Raw genomic sequence first — 19,345 nt, 5'->3', positions numbered from 1 at the left:
GCATAAGAAAATCAAGAATTGGTTTTGTGTTTCCTCATCCTCACTGTTTGGGTGTTGGGTTTCTGCATGCTGTTGTGTCTGTGTCTGCATGTAGAATTAGGATTATCTTTAGTGTGTGTGTGTGTGTGTGTGTGTGTGTGTGAATAAGAAGAGCGTGTGATAGATAAAGAGATTAGCATTCTGTGTTTGGTAGAGGATGGCTCTGATTAAGTCAGACCCAATCTTTTCAAGTCTTCATCTGATATGTCCTTATTCTCACCTTTGCCTATGTCTGTGCAAGTGGGTTTGTGTGCGTGTGTGTGTGTGTGCGTGCATTTGTCTTCTTGCACGTGTGCATGATTGCATATGATCCTCTGATCTCTGTTTTGTCACACATGGCTCCCCACGACACCCTGGCCTCCCACGAGCACTGAGCTGTGACCCTATACATTTTTCCCTCCTCCTCCTCCTCCTCCTCCTCCACCTCTTCTCTGTCCTTCCCTTTCTTCCTTCCCTCTCCTCCTCCCTCTCTCTCTCTCTCTCTTTTGTGTATCTACTGATGTGTGAAATTATTCTGGGATGGAGGGATGGATTCCTCCCTGAAGGGCTGAGCGGAGGCGTGAGCCTTTTGTTCAATAATAGATTGGGGGTGTATGTGTATCTGTCCATGGTAATAGACTATAGACTAGCTTTAGATAACAAACCACACTCAGGTGGACAGACTGAGGGTAGAGCCTGTTTTATCCACCCATCGGGAATGACTTGTTTGGTTTCAGCAAATTCTATGGAGCACTGAAATAAGGAGGCTGTCAAACTTTTTCAAATGTAGACAAAGACAAACTTTAGTCTGGTCCTGGGACTCAAGCTCATGAAAAGCTATGATTACTCTTGTGGGGACCCTTGACATCCTGACTCATATTTTGAGAAGGCAGACTGAGTTGAATGCTGAGTAAAATTCCCTTTTGAAAGCTTAAATTCAGACTATGCGAACATGCACGTCAGATTTAGATCTGATGTGCATTTTAAAGGCTTTTACTTCAGAGCAGCCCCCCAACCCCACCACCACCACCACCACTATGATTCGAATGATGCAACTGTCAAACTGGTTGGTACAGACTTCAGTACATCACACAGACGACAGCCGTCTGTGCCACAGTGCTTCTGCATGTGAGTCTGCTCTGCATGTCTCTCAGCTGTACGGGTGCAAAAAGCAAGTGTGAGAGTACAGCATTATTTTTGTATTAACGGTGAAATAATATGATACCAAACATGCAGTGTTTTATTATAGATATATTGGTGGCTATGTGGCGTGAAGGCAGCTAGTTGACAGTTCACACACGCTCATGTCTGGCTGTGCCACGGCGTGACACTAACATGATTGCTTGAATGAGAAGCTGATAAAAAAGCATATACATTAGTCCACTGCCCCATCGGGGTGTGTGTGTGTGTGTGCGTGTGTGTGTGTGTGTGTGTGTGTGTGCATCAAGGGTAGGTGTTGCCATGGTAACAGATTGGGTGTGTGCGTATTCCTGCTAATGGTATGATCGATGTTGCACTTGTGACACAAACGCCGTTCGTGATTGTTCAGTACATCGGAGGTGATAAGAGAGACGTGACATAGTACGTCGGCTTGCAATGCCAAACATGTACAACAGATAAAAAAACAACAACAACAACTGACGAAGGAGCTCTAGATCCCAGGTAAAAATGTCAGGAATGGCACTCTCACTCACCTGTTTGTGCTGTGGCATCTCAGCTTGTGTGAGCTTCAATTTCTAGCCCAAACAAAACTCAGTGTGCATGTGAATGTCTGAGTGTTTGTGTGTTTAATTTATTATTCATGTCATTATTGTTGTTTGTGAGCCATTAAATAGATACATTGAATTAAATATGCATGCATTGTATTCCTATGTTTCTCGGTAGCAATATTTCCAAGGAGCATCTGGAAAAGAAGTTACACAGGAGGGATGAAGTTAAATGTCAAAAAATATTATGGATCCCTTATGGAAACCCAGAGCGATACAGACAGCCAGTTGCAGGCCTTGTGGTGAAGGGTGCCCTTGATGTATGAATTTGATGTGTGAATCGCTAACGTCCAGCTCATACTGGCACGGGGCCAGAGGAGGCTGACACTCTCCATTTTGTCTGCTGTGTCAGAACAAAGACAAAAGTAACGCGTTTGGAAACTTACCTGAAAGTTTCATTTTAAAAATGAATTGGGTGTGCCGTTCATGCATTTATAAGATGTATATATAACATGTTCGTGAGAGAGACTTGGTGTATCCATGTCAGTCTGTATGTGTGTGTCCCAGAGCCTGCCTATGGCTGTAACCTCATCAGTTGACATTGAGCTCTGTGCTGTTGCCGTTTACCAGAGTAAAGCCTGGTTTAATGAGGGGGCAAAGAAGCCAACACACACTCACACGTGGACACACATGCCTGCACACATGTATATACACTCAGACACGCACACACACAGTACCAGAGGGGTGTTTCACAGCTCCTTGTGTTTGATTCCTATTCTTTTATCTTTAATCATTCCTCTGTCTTTTGGGTTGAGAGATATTTTATGTTTGGAGAGCGGCAAGTTATAATCACTAATTAGTCCTCCAGGCTCTCTGTCTCTCCCTCTCTCTCCTTCTCCTCTTTGTCTATCTCTCCATCTCTCTCTGAGCCAAGCCTAGCCCAATTAACACCCAACGTCATTTTGTGACTGTTTGTGACTTCCATTTCCGCTCAAGCTCCAGACATCCACACTGTCTTGCTGACCAAGCTGGCAACATGAACCAAATGTGCAGCAATGCAAAGAATTAATTGGACTCATTCTATTCATAAATGTAATTTCCTTGTTGATACATGTAATTATCCAGCAAGCTTTTCATTTGCAAATGCGGCCCGTACATGGTAAATTGGACATGTGCGTAGATGCTTAATAGATTGTTGGGATCAGTATTTCAGTGGGTTTCAGTCATGCTAATATTTCACCACGCACATGTTCACAAGGGGCTGGGATTAAACAGGTTTTACAAGTCTAGTCAGGGAAAGCCAGGTGTCTGAGGTAGGAGTTAGTGTTGTATCTCCTCCTCTCCTCTCCTCTCCTCTCCTCTGTGCTCTCCTCTCCTCTCATCTCATTTCCTCTCTACTTTCCTTTCCTCTCCTCTTCTCCCCTCTTTCCTCTCCTCTCTCCTCTTCTCCCCTCTCTCCTCTCCTCTCTTCTCCTCTGCTCTCCTCTCTCCCCTGCTCTCCTCCTCTCCTATCCTCTTCTCCTCTCTTTGCTCTCCTCATACCCAACTGGAAGCCCCACATTTTCCTCCTGTTCTATTTTCTCCATGTCGCACAGACCCACTATTTATCTTGCCCACTATAATTTGACACAAAATATTGTTAACTGGAGACACAGAAATATATTAAACAGTGGGAATGTGAGCCTGTGAGTGTGGGGGTGTTGTGTATGTGCTTGAGCTCCTTTATGTGTGCCTGCATATGTGTGTGTGTGTGTGTGTGTGTGTGTGTGTGTGTGTGTGTGTGTGTGTGTGTGTGTGTGTGCATTTGAGTGTGTCTTTGTGTTTTAACTTCCTGTTAGATTCCAAGCCCAACTAAAAAGAAGTGAATGACCAGCAGTGTCTGCTGTAATAAGAAGTCAGGCTGTGCGGTGGAGACAATACTTTTTGTATCCTTAAATGTCCCCACATAGAACCTCTGTAATATCTGAGTCCTGTGTAAATTAGATTTAATTCATTGGAGACAGATGAAGCATTAAAATGTGTATGTGTGTGCATGTGCGGGCACACACAGATGGTCGCCGTTCTCTGCTTGTACTGCATGTGTAGAGCTTTGTCTAGATAACTTTAGAACTTTATTTAACTTTGATAACTTTCTCCTCAAACTTGCTTCTCAAACGAAGGGGTTTAAGAGTCAAATATTTTCTAAAGCAGCAGAAGGCAGTTTTGCATGTTTACATCCCCAAATAACAGTGAGATGTCAACAAAACATCAAGCTGTAAATCAAGCACCATAGGTGCTGGAACCCTATTGATTTTAATGAAGTTTTTCTTTAGCGTATTTGTATACTGACTTAATAATATCTGGAGCTTAGAGACTTATAAAGGAATATGCCTGGTTCAGGATTTCTCAAGTCAGAACACATTCCATACTCTCTGCTCATGTAGGTTTTTTTTCATACTGCACATGCAGTTCCAGCTCGTCGTCTTGGGTTTGATGTAAATAATGGTGTTCAACAATACTTAACAAGAAAAACTTGTGCTTATTTGCCAATGCTTGCTCTGTGGCAGTCCCCAGACAGTCAATTATTTATCAATATGTTACTGTAAATTCATATGAGCATATCTGTGGACACCTGAGACTGCATGAATTCTGTATGAATTTGTTTGTGAGGCTTTTACAGACGATTGATACAGCTTCATTGTTGTATAAGGATTATGGAGTTGTCCACCGGCAGAAGTGGGTGGGAGCTGCTACAACTGCTTTTCCTTTATGTCACATGTTTTGTGGATATATTTAAAATCTCTCTGAGTACTGAGCCAAGCCTTTCTGAAAATATATCTGGCAGACAATTGTACTTTACCAAAAATCGTGACATATTGTCTTGTGAATTGTAACCTATTCCTCAAATTAATTTTACGCAACATGAATTCAATGTGCATTTTAGTGGTTTCATTTCTGCTTTGATAGCGTTTATCTATTTTACATTTGATGTGTTCTTTTGGCAGAATATTTTAATGCTTGAAGTTAGAGAAACCGCACTTTGCACAAATATTTGGGATTTTCTCCAAAGAGTACACACTTGTGTTTTCAATGCCATGTTGCCTCTGTAACTTTTACACAGAGCATTATTAACTGCCTAATTCATGGCTAATCCATACAGTAAAGACATCATTTGTACAAGTCACAGAAATTAAGCTAAAATGTGCAAAACCAAATATTAAATACCAAAGCAATCAAACTTCACATACCTGTTTGGAAAGGGGCTGCAAAGTGTATCAGACCACATTTGTTTTGTGCTCTCTAAAGTTGCTGTGAGGTCAAATTGTCAGTGTTATAGCATGCATCTGAGTGTGTTGGCCTCACAGGCTTCAGCCCACTAATGGCCACTTGCAGGCTGCAGCTCTTATTTTAATTAAAACTGGTAAGATTATGTGGTTGTTTAATTGCAAAATCAATGTTATTTATTGCTGAGCAAAAATACAATATAATGATTTCAAACCGCTTAAATCTCTTTTCACTCATTATCAATTTACCTTTTGTACATTTGATTTGATAACAGTTATGTATATATGGGCAATAGTAAATATGCATATTTAGTAGTAATTATGAACTGTCAACCACAGAGTTAATGTTTAACATTCACTGGTTGTGTTTCTCAAGGTAAATCTGGTAATGTCTGTGTTTCCCTGTTAATGAGTTGAGATGTCATATTATTATGGAGCTCTCCTGCTGTGTTTACTGCACACTTTGAACAGTGTTCATCAACTGGTTTTCGCCTCATGGAGTTTTGTTTCACAATTAAATACTTTACTTTTGAGGCAGTGTAGCTTATAGCCACGTTTTCTTTTACAAGAATGTAACTGCATTATATGTTTGTTGAATATAAAATAAATTAGGCCTGAGTTTCTTTGTCATATAGGACATGTATTCATTTCTAAAAGTATATCACAGCACACATGCAATAACATGTCCTCACGCCTCATACAGTGATGGCACTGTGATGCAGGTCAAATGCGCTGGTATGTATGAAAACATAAGTTTCAATACTGGCTGTTTTTCTGATGTTATAATGTTACTCTATTTGATCTCCCGTGTCTCACAGATCTCAGTTTATTGCAGGAGCCTTTGCCAAAGGGGTAAATTGGCCTTCTACTACATCATATCCACAAAAAAAAACATAGTGTGAGAACTGTGAATCTCATGGTGCTGTGACTAGCATTTTCCACTAACATTATCTTGGAAATGTACACATTCACAAGATTTACCCAGGGAGATGTGTACATTTACTGGTAAATATACCATTTCCCCACATTTACAGTAATAGAGCTATAGGGCCGGACACTGTGTGCATGCAGAATGTGTGCGTGTTGCATTCCTCTCGGGAGACCACAGTATGTGACCGGTGTTCCTCCTCTCAAACTGCGGCTCTAACCGGCATCACGTACTTCTCTGTCTCACTGTGTCTGTACTCTCTTCTTCCTCCTGCTCCCTCCTCCCCGCTGCTGATGTATGGAATGTCTGCTTTCATATGGAGTGTGTTTGTAAAAGTCACGGTAATCAAATTTCACTGATTCCTGGGGGATTAAACAAGGTGGCATTTGTGTGTGTGTTTGTCTTCTGTCTGTGTGCATACACAATATTAGCTGTGTACTAACTTGTGTATTGTAATGCAGCTGTGTCATTAGTCTAAGACCGGCTTAGCTGTAATATATCATCCATCATCTTGTACTCTAAGGAGGCAACTATATACGGGATACTGATACCGCATTTGCATACTGACAGTGCATATATTTAATTGTTTGGATGTACAGTATGAAGCCGTGGATTGGAGGATGTTAAACACCTAACATGGAAGTGAGAGCATCTCACTTGTTTCTTGGCCAAGTGACAGAGATTGAGAATGGTGTTCCTTCATGCCTTTGGGTGTTTGGCAGTGAAAGTTTTTGCTAACAATATCGCAGTCTCCTCTATAATACTTTGGAGCAAAATCACTCCGTCCCAAAACTGAAATTGTTATCCAGTGGAGGTGTCAGCTCACTATTCCAGCAAACAGGAGAAACACTGCAACAGCAAAGCTTCCCAGCCCGAAAACAGGTATTACCTAGTGTTAAGCCTAACTGCACGATTGCCTCTTGTTGGTAGCATATGTGCTCTGGCAGTATGTATTTTATATGTAGCTTGCCAGCGGGCAAGTCTTAACATTGTCTGATACACAACATCAGCATCACTTTCTCAGTGAGGTTGTAAGCTCCACTGTCTGTCTGCTCGAAGGTATCATTGTATGTTGAACAAGACAGTCACAGTCCATTACAGTTCATATGAGGTGGAGAGTTACCAGGACAGCCCGGCAGGCGATGACTGATGTCTGTCTCCTCGTCAGTCTCTAATATTGCTTTAAATTATAGCAAATTAACCACTTTAACAGAACTATATGCATTTAATGGATGAAAACAATTAAGCAAAACGATTTAAGCAAACCAAAAGGTTGTGACAGTGTCCATAGGCAACAATAATACATGTATTATCATTGCAGCAGCCATTTCCATTTGTATAAATGGAAATGGCTGCTGTTCTAGTCTTAACAGGAATTATGTTGGTTATATTTTTCATCTCCCCTGTTATTTATGTGTTTATTTATATAAACATATCTTATATTATATAGAAGTTTAAAGATAGCTAGCATACTTTTGCTACCCACTGTGTGAGTCACAGTGCTGGAAGAGAGGGTGATGACATTGGGCTGTACCTTATGCGGTGCATCATCACTGTAAATATACTGTAGCCACAGTGAAGAGGAGCCCCTTTGGATCTATTGATACACTACAGCGTACACTTATAAACTATAAATGGCGTAGCATATATTCATCAGATTTGATCACGTACACCCTCTCACTGCTCGTGTATTTTGTTAGCTACGGATGAGTACAGTCTGTCCTTCTTGCGGTGGTTTCAGCCACGTGAAAGTCACGGAGAAAAGATGGATTGGTCTACATCAAGCTGAATTCAGAATGAAACAGATCCATACTTTTTACCACAAGATGCAATAAAGAAGTTCCAGACACTGCCCAAATTCTGCTGACTCCTGATTTGTGGTTATGCCTCTGTTCAAGTCAACAAGAAAAGGAGAAAACCCTTTCTGGGATTTCAGAAAGTAATGTATTTAGCCAAAAAGAGAAAATTGCATAATTTTAATCAAGTGCAGTTGCACTTAAAGGGAATTCTGTGGGGAACAGGTTAGATTAGATTCTGCATATTTTCTTTGTTGCTTGTGGTACTGTTTAATTGTCAGTAATCAATGGCAGGTGGCCAAGCAAAAGTGCATCATTTTGTTAGCTTTTGAAAGGTTATTTCTGAGCAAGTGGTGAATATTGCTCATTCACTTCTTGACTCCTTGAAGCACAAGCTGGCAATCATCAGAATTGGGAATGCATTTGGGACTCCTTTATTAAACCAAGTGAAAGGCATATCACATTTCGCAATACCCTGAAAGAGTGAGTGCAAGGCCCATAGTAGCAGTCTATTCAGGTCTACAGCCCAGGGCTTCGTCCTAGGCAGAGACAGATCAAACTGCACAACAGTGGAAGGCAGTCACCAGAGCAGAGTTGATAACCTTTAATGTTTACTTTTGCTTATGATTGTTTTAACTCCACCTGCTCGTCTCCCAGTATGAAGGCTGCAGGTCTGATGTTGGTGGAAAAGATGAGCCCGAGATTGCAGACAATTTGTACATCTTTAAATTGATGCTTGTCTTTGGCTTTAGTTTGTTTTTGAGGCTTGAGGAGAGTTAAATATGCATGACTTCAACATGGGTGGCTCCGAGTTTTTTTTCCAAATCAACAAACAAATGACATGAAATCTTTATTTTGCGGCGACAAACAGAATTCTGAATTGATTTTTTTCAGAGAGAGGACTCCACGTGAGTTCCAGCAGTTAACTAGATTTGTTTGTTTCTCCTGAAATGGAGGTACAGTGATATTTACAGAGAGCACAGGCACATGCTGAACAGGTGTGTGACCTCGCACGCGAACATACGCACACGCATATGCTCCCAACTTCAGTTGGTTGAGGAGGAGACAAACTTAAAGATCGCCACGGAGACCCATCTTTCAAATTTATTCATTAAACTCCCAAATGCTCCCCTTAACGAATGTAATTAGAATATGGTAATGAGAGAGGGCTGAACCAGGGAGTGTTGTAATACGCTTAGCAGCACAGAGGGAGAGAGAGAGACAGATAGAGACAGAGAGGGAAATAGAGTAAGGGAGTTAAAGGAGAGAGAAACAGAGAGACTGACTGACAGGGTGCCAATTTATGTCTTGTTGTAAACAAGTATTTATGCCAATGAGAGGTGGCACACACTATTTCTTTCTCTCTCCCTCTCTCCCTCTCACTCTTCCACTACCTCTCTCTCTCTCTCTCTCTTTCTGTATCTCTGTATCTCTCTGTCTCTCTCTCCTTAGCATACCAAACCTCCTCACTAACAATAACATCAACAATAGCAGAGCAGAGACGAGCCTCGGAGGGCAGAATGACTCACGGTGAGATGAGGCATCAGGGGTTAACACAACCACTTGAGACTCCTTCATTGAGACACCCCTCCCCACCCTCTCTCTGTCTTCTTCCACCTCCCACTGGCAAACACACATCTGTCATTACAGATTTCAATATATATGTGTGTGTGTGTGTGCATGCGTGCACCCTTTCCTGGTTAACTTTGTGGGAGTTTTTGAGGACTCCCGACAAGCTTTATCCAAGACGCTCTAGCGCAGCAGGGGTCCTGGCATTGTGTTTGACACCACACACCTGTTGCTGTCTTTGATGTGTTCACCCCCCTGCTGAGAGGGGGGGGGCAGTCTCCTCAAATGCAAATACAAGATAGGAGGAAGAGGACAGGTAAGGTGCGCAAGAGAGAGGAAGTCTTAGAAAAATATGACTGATGTTCCCCCAGTGGATTGGGGCTGACTCTTCTTTACTTTCAGGTCCCTGCTAAAAAAGTTTGTGCTGCTTTCCATACTGTTAGGTTGTGTGTGTGTGTGTGTGTGTGTGTGTGTAGCCACCTTCACCATTTGGACTTCTATATATTGGCAAAAGGGAGATGAGAGGGAAATGAGACAGAAAAAAGAGGGAAGTGGGTGAGCTGGAGAGGGGGAGAGAGGGGGAAGAAAGAAAGAGGTCAAACCAAAAGGAGAGGGAGTGAGGGAGTGAAGGAGAGGGGAGAGTGAGTATTTCATTATAAAGCCGTCACTCACATGGGCAGCAGCCACCACACAGACTCTCTTCTGAGACCAAGCCTCACTGGGTTTGTTGTGTGTATGCGTGTGCTGGTACCATGCATTCGTTTTGACACAGGAGATATTTTTGTGTACATGTATGTCCGTGTGTGTGCATGTGTGTGTGTGTATGAATGCAGTGAGAGCTGTGGTGTGACAGAGATGGATGTAACACACATGTCTCGCTCTCAACCAGGTGACAGGAGCGGGTTCCCTGTGAAGGTCAGACCTTGTCCTCCAATGATAGACCAGCACTAAATGTGTGTGTGTGTGTGTGTGTGTGTGTGCATGCAGCGTGTGTGTGTGTGTGCATGCAGCGTGTGTCACAGTGAGAACAAGAGGAGAGAATCCATGACAAGTTTGATTTTTATTTATTTATTTTTTCACCCAAGCGACTTTGAGTATTAATAGACGCCATTTGTATGCATGTGTGTGCAAGTCTTTTATGTCCGTGGACGTGCATGTGTGTGTTGCCCAGTGTGTGATGAGGTGTTTATATGATAAACACAAGGCAAGCTTGAGAGGAATTCTGATCAGGGGCTTTGCAACAGTTGTTATGGAAACAGCATTAAGCAGTTGTATTAGCCAGTGGAGGTAATATAAAGGCTGTTGCAAGTAACACACAGTGGGGAGCAAGGCAGTTTGGGAATATAATACAAACTACACATTATTGCTCTGGTTTACAATAGACTTGATGAAATTGTATTGTGTGGCTAGAACAGAACAAAATTATCCTCATCGTAACTCATTGTCGGGCACTCTTTCTTTTGAGTACTACACATTTTAATTATCCACGTTAAAGGAACATAGTAAAAACAAGACGTTATTGGTCTGGTTTACAAAAGGAGTCACATCATTTACGTCAGCTTAAAGCCGAACACAACTAACTCTTTATTCTGCTTTCTCTTCTCTTTATTCTGCTTTCTCTTCTCTATATTCTGCTTTCTCTTTGCAACATAATAATAATCTATCTGTCTCCTGACTGAATGAAATTTTGAGTCTTTGGAAAAGCAGCCATGACATTGGTGATTTTAGAGGTCACTCTGTGATTCTGAAAGATTGGCCCTGTCACATTTCGGTAACCACCGTGGATAATGACATGACCCATAGGCACCTCAATTCTAATGGAATATTGATTATCACAGATCAAATCAAACTGTATACCAATATAGGTTTAGCATAAAATTGTCATTGTTTGGCTTAATTTACATAATTAAGGAGGCATGTTTAAAAATAGACCCATGATCAATAAAACGTGGGTTTAACAAATGGCTGAGATAGTGCTCCAACCACCCCCCTCCGATTCACAGAGAAGCCTGTGGTCTGCAAAAAAAAAAAAAATAATAATAATAAAAACAGCAGTCAATTTTGGATAGAGTGTCTATCAACATCACACAAACACTGACAAGGTTGTTCTGGGAAGGAGAGAACCGGTGGAGGAACTGGGGAACAAATTACAGCATCAGCAGACCTCCCCTGGTAATGCTAATGCAGTTTTTTCCCCCGTATATGTATACAAGACTTAGCGCACACAAGGATGGAGGCAGAAATGGATTCTGCAGTTGAAAAGGACACGTCAGTGTGCTACCTCCTCATACCGCCAAAATAAACTGTTCAATGCCAAATGATTTCTGTGGTGAGAACCAGAGGCAGCCTTCATTTGATGCACTTGGAATGGATGTGACAGTTCCAGTTTACAGACAACTCTGTTTTCCCCAGATCTCTGTCGGGGTGATGCTCATCATTAGACTTCAAACGTGCACGCTCACACGCCCTCAGACACACACACACGCACACACACACTAGCCTGTGGCTAGACCCCATAACAGAATCTCCCTGGGGAAAGCTCCTGGATAAGTCTGTTGCAGTGTAGGCGACCCCCCATCCCCTCCCTCCTCTGGAAATCTCCCTTAGGCCTGTGAGTATATGTGTGTGTGTGTGTGTGTGTGTGTGTCTGTCTGTCTGCTTTTCTGTACATGCCACCAGTTTCTTGGAGGGAGATGGTCTCAGTGATGCGTGAGTGGGAGGCTGATTTCCCCAACTGCATCGCTCGCTCCAATCTAACTTCCCACTCATGCGCTCTGCTTTGTTAGATATTTCTTAAGTAACTCTCTCTCTCTTTCTCACTTTCTCTCACACACAGACAGACAGGAATAGGTGTGTGTTGGGAAAAGAGTGTGTGCTGGGCCTGTCGTAATATATTATTACGTAGACTCACACAGACATGCAGAACGTCTGGGTTTCTAGAGTAGATCCCAGGAGAAAGATACTTGTCCCTGGCCCTGTGTCTGGCACAGCTAACACACATGCGCACACACACACTTACAGTATTCCTGAAGGGTCACTGTGTCGCCAGGCATGCTCAAAGCGCTCCATCACTGGTTTCCACTGGGACGATAACTGTGACTTCCTGAGGATTGACCTTCACCATCTCACTTCTGTCACTCTTCACATGGGCGTGTGTGTGCTGGTGAGGCAGTGAGCAGCAGTGTGTGTCTGCAGTGAGGGTGTGTATGTGTGTGTGCGTGTGTGTGAGGCTGCCGTTTCAGCTGACTCTTCTGTTTCTGGCTTTTTAATGGCTCTTATGGGGCAGGCCTTTAATTGCAAGTCTCTCTCCCTCCTTAATCCTCCCATCCTTCTGTCTCTCCCAGCCCCTCGTCTCCTCTCTTCTTCTCCTCCCGCCTCCCACTGGCTGACAGTCACAAGGGGAGCCCGAGTGCCTGGCCGGGACTGTGGAGGCCGTATAGGATATTGACTTGCTGCGGAGTGGTTTGGGAGGAGGAGAGGTGGCTGCCTGTCACAGCTAATGAATAGATGCATAAGTGAATGAGGCACTCCTTGTGTGTGTGTGTGTGTGTGTGTGCGCGTGTGCATGTTGTTGTGCCTAGCTATGGCAAAAATGTTTTATGTGCCTCAGACAGACAGACATTAACAGCGGCCAACTTGATAGTAGTAATTATTAAGGGTGTGATGACAGCCTCTCCCACACGTATGCATACACACACAATAAATGTAAGCACACATATAGTATAAATGCAGGATGAGGCAGTGAGTGGGGGGTTGGGGCGAGAGGATCGAATGGAGGATACTAAAAAAACAATCCAGTTAAGTGCCAGCACCCTCCAGCTGCTCTCTCTTTTTGTCTCTCCCTGCCTTTCTTCCCGTCTCCCTCTTTGTCCCTCATTCCCGTCTGATCGGTGTGGAGCTGGAGTGCTCTCATGCCAAACTGGGACAAATACCTAAACACACACACACAGAAAGAGACAGAGAGGGAGAGGAGGTCTGGAGAGAAGACTGTTGATCTGAGGGGGCAGATGAAGGAGTGCCGGAGTGTTGATGTCTTCTTCACTATTCCTTTGTGCCACATTTCAAACACTGATTGCCTTAAGAGGACAATTTACATTTCATAGTCTTTCACAACAAGTAGGTGAGATGGGAGTCAGAGATAGGGAGAGAGAGCATGATGTTTCAAGGAGGAAGCCAGGGGTGAGAGAGTTCACCGAGCAAAGGGAAAAGGCGGTGTTGCGTGAGCAACTAAAAAGCAGGAGGTATAAACACTAGTTTCTTTTGGCTGCGTCTCTGTGTGTCTCTGTCTGTGTGTATGGACGTTTTGTTTTGCCTTGCTCTCGGTAGAATGCACCTGTATGATTTGAACTTTCTTTTTTCCTTATTGGATTTATGTGAGTGTGGAAGAAGAATAGAAACAGTGTGCAGAGGAGAGGAGTGCTGAGGAGATGAAAAGAGAGCCGGAGGAATTAAGAGTCAAGTTAGGAGCAGGCTTTATCTGACGGGAAACTGTGAAACTGCAAAGTACAAGAAAACTTTTCCTATCAGCACACTTGCTCAGCTAGTGTATGGGTCTGCACCCTCAGCGTGTCTGTGTGTGTGTTTATGTGGCATGTGTCTATGTATTTAGGAGATAGCTTTTCCTCCCCAGTGGAGGGAGACATCAGTGTGTCGGTGAGCGTGATTGGTTGTTGGCCCTTAGGGTCTGTCCTCTATATCTGCCTCCTGACTGGCTGCTCTGTGACCAATCAGGCGCCCGGACCTCACCGTGGCAATCAGATAGTGACACACTCTCTGTGGGAATCGGCAGGTCATCTGGAAATACCTGTTATGTTTTATCTCCCGGTGACACACACACACTCGTGCACACACACTAATATAACCTTTCTGTCTTGTCTTTGTCTCTCTAGGAGATTGCTGCATATCTCATCACTTTTGAGAAACACGATGAGTGGCTGACGACATCGCCAAAAACCAGGTGAGGAGAATGCAGACAGCGGTTTCCACACATACACACACAAATACACGCACAAACACAACATCACTCAATCAGCCAGTAACTCACGTTGGTTTAATCCCAATGACTGAGTGCCTGTGTTTGATTAAAACATAAGTGATGTACGTCGACTGTCTCCAAAGGGTCCTGCTGACAGCCTACACTACAAGCAGAGAACGCTCTAGAACATGGCCGGACTGTAAAGCACCTAGTCAGCTGGAAATGGAGTATTAATTAATGTAAATGTATTAGGATAGGCAATGTATAATTCAGACCTTGGAGGGGGGGGGGGGTTAAAGGAAGTGTGTGTGCGTATATAAGATGGGGTGTGAACAGGGATTCACATGCCAGAACTGAATATTCATCGATCTGAATGAACCAAAGTTAGCTCTTTTCCAATAATGGGGAGATGTTATAGTCAGGAAGGAAGCTAGGAAGGGAGGAAAGAGAAAAAAGAAAGACTGGGAAAAATGGGTGAATTATTGATAAATCACCTTACTGACATTTGCTTTAATTAATCCCGATGTAGGTGTGATAAATAAAGACATACAGAAAAAAGAGAGAAAGATAGAAAAGAAAAAGAAGAAGAAACAAAAAGTAAAGTAACTGAAGTGGTCACCTCATGGCCCCATTTTCTGATTACTGACACCGGTGAAAGCCCGGGGTGATGCCTCTGCGCTCCCATTGTGCGAGCTGAAGGACTCTTCTCAGGAGCAGCCAGAGGCCAGCAGCACAGTTTATGTTGTGGATGGATTTCTCATTGATTGGTTGTGCTGCCGTATAGCCTCAGCCTCCCAGCAGCAACAGACAGCAGCAGCAGTCATATTGGTGTTATTGAGCAGCAGTTAGATATAATCCCATTTACACATGACACGAGGCGCGATTAGAACAGATTACACCTAATCCCATCAGATGGAAAGGAGCTCAGCTAACGGAGCCAGTGACATTTATGTGTGTGCATCGCTGTGCTTGTATGTGTGTGTCTTCTTTTTAAAATCCATGTGCGTTTGCACACTTGTGGGGGGAAATATTAAGATAACAATCAATGACCTTCATTTCTCCCCTCACTGAAATACCTCAGCAGTTCAAAGTAATGACTATTACCTACTCTCTCCCTCTCCTCTCACTTTTCTCATCTACTCCTCCTCTTCTCCTCCCTTTACCGGACTCACTCACTCGCCCACTCTGTCTCTTTATCTTGCCGTCTTTTTTTCCCACTCTCCTCCCCTTGCCTTCTCTGTTTTCGCTCTGCTACACTGTGGAACGGTGGAAAAGCTTTTTATATCCCACACATCACAGCCCAGTTACAATCAATAGCATTTATGTCTGCTTGAATCAGAGGGTTTGTGAGCAACATGGGCACTGTCCACGTGCGCATACCTCCGCGCATGCACACATACACATCAACATGCACGTATTTCCCACCCACCCACACACACGCACACACACACACACACATCTGATCTCATCCATCTTCTCCATAACATAATTAGAATCAGCAGCTCTGAGATGACTCACACTGCTCGAGACAGAGTCTAAACTCGGCTTTGATCGGAGGGTGGGGGTCTCCACTCCGCTAAGAAACTGGCAGGCTCACCCCAAAACAGAACAGATTTAAGGTGTCAAAGAAAATCAGCTCAAAGTAAATTCAATTTCACTACACACAGTGTTCTGAGTAAATTACAATCATCTCAGTCCATATAGATGTGTCTACATTAAATTCTAGCAGAGAGGAGAGGAGAGGAGAGGAGAGGATACAGTCAATAAAAGAAGCTGAAACAGAGGTTAAGATAGGAGTAGAGGGAATAGACGAGTTGAGAAGATGACAATAAGTGCAAAGGAGTGGAGAAAGGAGGGACTGAAGAAGCAGTAAAGAGAAAATGAAGAGATACTATGATAAGAGGGAGAAAGACTAGAGGTTGATCGAGAAGAGGAGGGCGGGGAAAAGGAGAGATGAAGTGTGTGTATAGGTGTGTGTGTGTGCGCGTGCGTGTGTGGTCGTGTGCATGCGTGCACATGACTGTGTGTGTGAGAGAGAGAGACAGAGCCCTTGTGAGTATGTGGTAGTTTATTGATTGTTAACGTGCCTGTTCTGTTTCTGTTGTCATGAGATAAGGCAGAGAAACATTTTTCCTCCACCTACACACACACACACACACACACACACACACACCTGTCCTTAACATTTTAAGCGTAATGATTGATTGCTGAGCAGCAGGTTTGACATTGAGCCCAAAGAACACACAGCGGTAGGTCCTGCCATCTCTGATATCACTACAGCATCTCTTTCTTTCTACATGTGTTGTTCCTGGTGTGCGTGTGTGTGTGTGCGCACGCATGTTCATCCCAACACGTGTATATAGAATGGGAGCTTAGAGGCCAATGTTCCTGCTGTGCTGATAAATCACCCTACTAAAATATTAACACGTAGGAGAGTTAGTCTACGCGTAAGAGGGCAGGGGCGGCATGGGACCAGCTAACTTAACTGTGGTAGTTGGTGTTTATGAATCAGGAATGCAGGAGAATTTTGCTACTTGAAATTACTGCATGAAAATTATTTCTGGTCAGTTTCCAGTTGAATCATTAAATTTTTCAAGAAGTTAGCAGAACATTTATTCTGTGTAATCAATATAATGCAACACTATGCCCATTTGTCTGTCTGTTTCACTTACTCAGGCCTCAAAATGGCTCTATGATCCTCTACAACCGTAAGAAGGTGAAGTACAGGAAAGATGGCTACTGCTGGAAGAAAAGGAAAGACGGGAAGACCACCCGAGAGGATCATATGAAGCTTAAAGTCCAGGGAGTAGAGGTGAGAGGCTGCAATGGAAAAACAAGTCGATGATGTTGTTTGGCGCCAAGTATGGTTTCACTGCCAATCTTGTCCATAACTTACTCTCCTTCACTCTGAGGAGACACACATGTGTAACACAAACGTACACACAAACACACAAAGCTACAGGCCAACGTGTTACCTGAGAGCGAGTGGTGCCCCTCTATCTTTATTTCCGTCCCTGCTCATGTCCCTGTCTCCCTTCCTCTCTCTGTCTCCCTCTCTCTCTTTCTGAAGGATAAGAGTGTGTTTGGCCTGAGGCCATGAATGATGTCAATGCCTCCTTCAGCAGAACAGAGAGGGGTATCGATCCAGTCTCAAGGCAGCGTCTGTGCGTGTGTGAGCGTGTGTGTGTGTGTTTGAGCCACATCAGCCAGCTCAAAAATTGATTATTCAGCAGGAATATACCAAGAGGTGAGAGGAGTGAGCATGCATGTGTCAGAAACAAAGAATGAGGTAGAAGGGAGAGTGAAGGAGACAGGAGGCACATGGATGTTTGCAGAGGGCTCAATAGTTTTGCATTGAAAGTAAGCTGGAGACAGGCAAAAGAGACACAGAGGTAAAGGGAATAATTGAGATCAAGTATTCCCGTCTGCACCTCTATTATTTACGACCCCACACTCACATTGACATTAATCTCACATACTTTTTTCTGCAATCATGCATGAATACACACACACACACACACACACACACACACACACACACACACACACACACACACACAAACACATATACAAAAGCAAGTGTTTCTCTCCCTGGTAGTTGCTCAGTAATTGTTTGTGTCACGTCTTCCCAGGGACCCCCCCAAGCAAGCAAGCAAGCAGTGCGTAGAGCAGGGGACAGGAAAAAGGGAATGAGCAGAGCAGCAAGATGAGCAGAGGGAGAGAAAGAGGATGGGAGAGGCAGGAAGCAGGAGAGAAAAACATAACCCTGGATGGAGAGCCTCCTCATACCGAATGGAAATATATGGAAATGCACTCTGCCTTTGGCAAAGCACACTTTAGATAGAGGGCGGGCTACTTCTGAGAAGAGGCAAAATGGCGAGAAAATACAAGTGTGTGCGCGTGCGTATGTGAAGGAAAACAGAATGAGTTGTGAGTGTTGATTATATACAGCCTGATTGCTGAGTCTTTGTGTGTGTGTGCTTTCCGTATTGTGTGTGTGTGTGTGTGTTTGTGTGTGTGTGTGTGTGTGTGTGTGTGTGTGCAATTTTGTCTTTAAACACAACCAGTTTATTTGTTTGTGTGATCCTTAATTTTGAATTTTGAAAATGCATGTGAAAAAGTGACAATGATGACCTTGATAGAAGGCTTTCTGTCATCATTTCATCCTTCCAGTGTCAAACAGCACAAACACACACTTCATCAAGACTGGGTATCGACCCTCAGTACTTACAGAGAATAGGTAGAAATGTTTGCATGGCACAGAAGATCAAAAACTGGATCAAGAAACTGGAATCTGGCTTTGAATGCTTGGTCAGACTCTTTTGTCTTGTTTGCTTATTTAAAAGTTAAGTTCTTGGATACTGATGCATTTGAGAAGTTTAGCTGACTTTGTGAAATGAGTTTTTTTAGCGAAACGTTATAATATTCTTCAACTTAAGGTTTCAGTTTTGGTATTGGTTCAGAAACTCAGGTACTGTATTTCATCATGCGGCATCCAGCTCAGCAAAAACACTCTGAAGTCGTTTAAATCTCTAAATCAACATCTGCAATCATACTTTTGGTCTATTTTCACACTCACACACATGCACACGATATTTTGTATGTATGTAAGCATCCTCTGCTGGATGGAGTCCCTACTGAACCACCTCTTCATCTTGTCCACCCTGACACTCCACTCTCACTCTGTGCTTTCCTCGCTTTCTCCTCCTCGTCTTTGTCCTCTTCACTGTTTACTGATCTCTCTTGCAGTGTCTGTGAGCTGACAACATTGTGACTTTTTGTGAATTCCAAGTGGGTTATGTCTATTCTTGCTGAGGCAGTAAATCTCACAATCTCTTGTGCTGTAATTGTCAACATCAGGTTTATGGTATTTTAGAAAAGACATTAGGAAAAAAAGGCATACAGCATGTTTGCACTTCAGTTTTAGCACCGCAATCAATACAGCCTAAGTGGGTATAACCTAAGTTCTCCTCTCCTGTTCTCATTTACTGTCCTCTCCTCCTCTTCTCCTTTTTCACTTTTGTCTTGCTTCCTCCCTTTATCTTTTCTCGTTTACCTCTGCAATCCCCCCCCCCCCCCCCCCCCCCCCC

At 43.3% G+C, this 19,345-nt stretch overlaps 1 protein-coding gene across 1 annotated transcript in view; it reads left to right on the top strand.

Annotated features, from left to right (window-relative positions):
• The window catches only part of LOC123987278 (calmodulin-binding transcription activator 1-like), a 49,271-nt gene that overhangs the window by 9,382 nt on the left and 20,544 nt on the right, over window positions 1–19,345 (top strand). The window contains exons 4-5 of the mRNA XM_046076009.1: window positions 14,170–14,237; window positions 16,932–17,067. Coding sequence (XP_045931965.1) covers window positions 14,170–14,237; window positions 16,932–17,067 — 204 coding nt within the window. The remainder of the gene's footprint in view (window positions 1–14,169; window positions 14,238–16,931; window positions 17,068–19,345) is intronic.

The sequence above is a fragment of the Micropterus dolomieu genome, linkage group LG18, assembly GCF_021292245.1.
Source record: "Micropterus dolomieu isolate WLL.071019.BEF.003 ecotype Adirondacks linkage group LG18, ASM2129224v1, whole genome shotgun sequence".
NCBI classification, from domain to species: domain Eukaryota; kingdom Metazoa; phylum Chordata; class Actinopteri; order Centrarchiformes; family Centrarchidae; genus Micropterus; species Micropterus dolomieu.
Note: the sequence above shows the minus strand (reverse complement) of the source record. Positions and strands in the feature narration are given on the sequence as shown.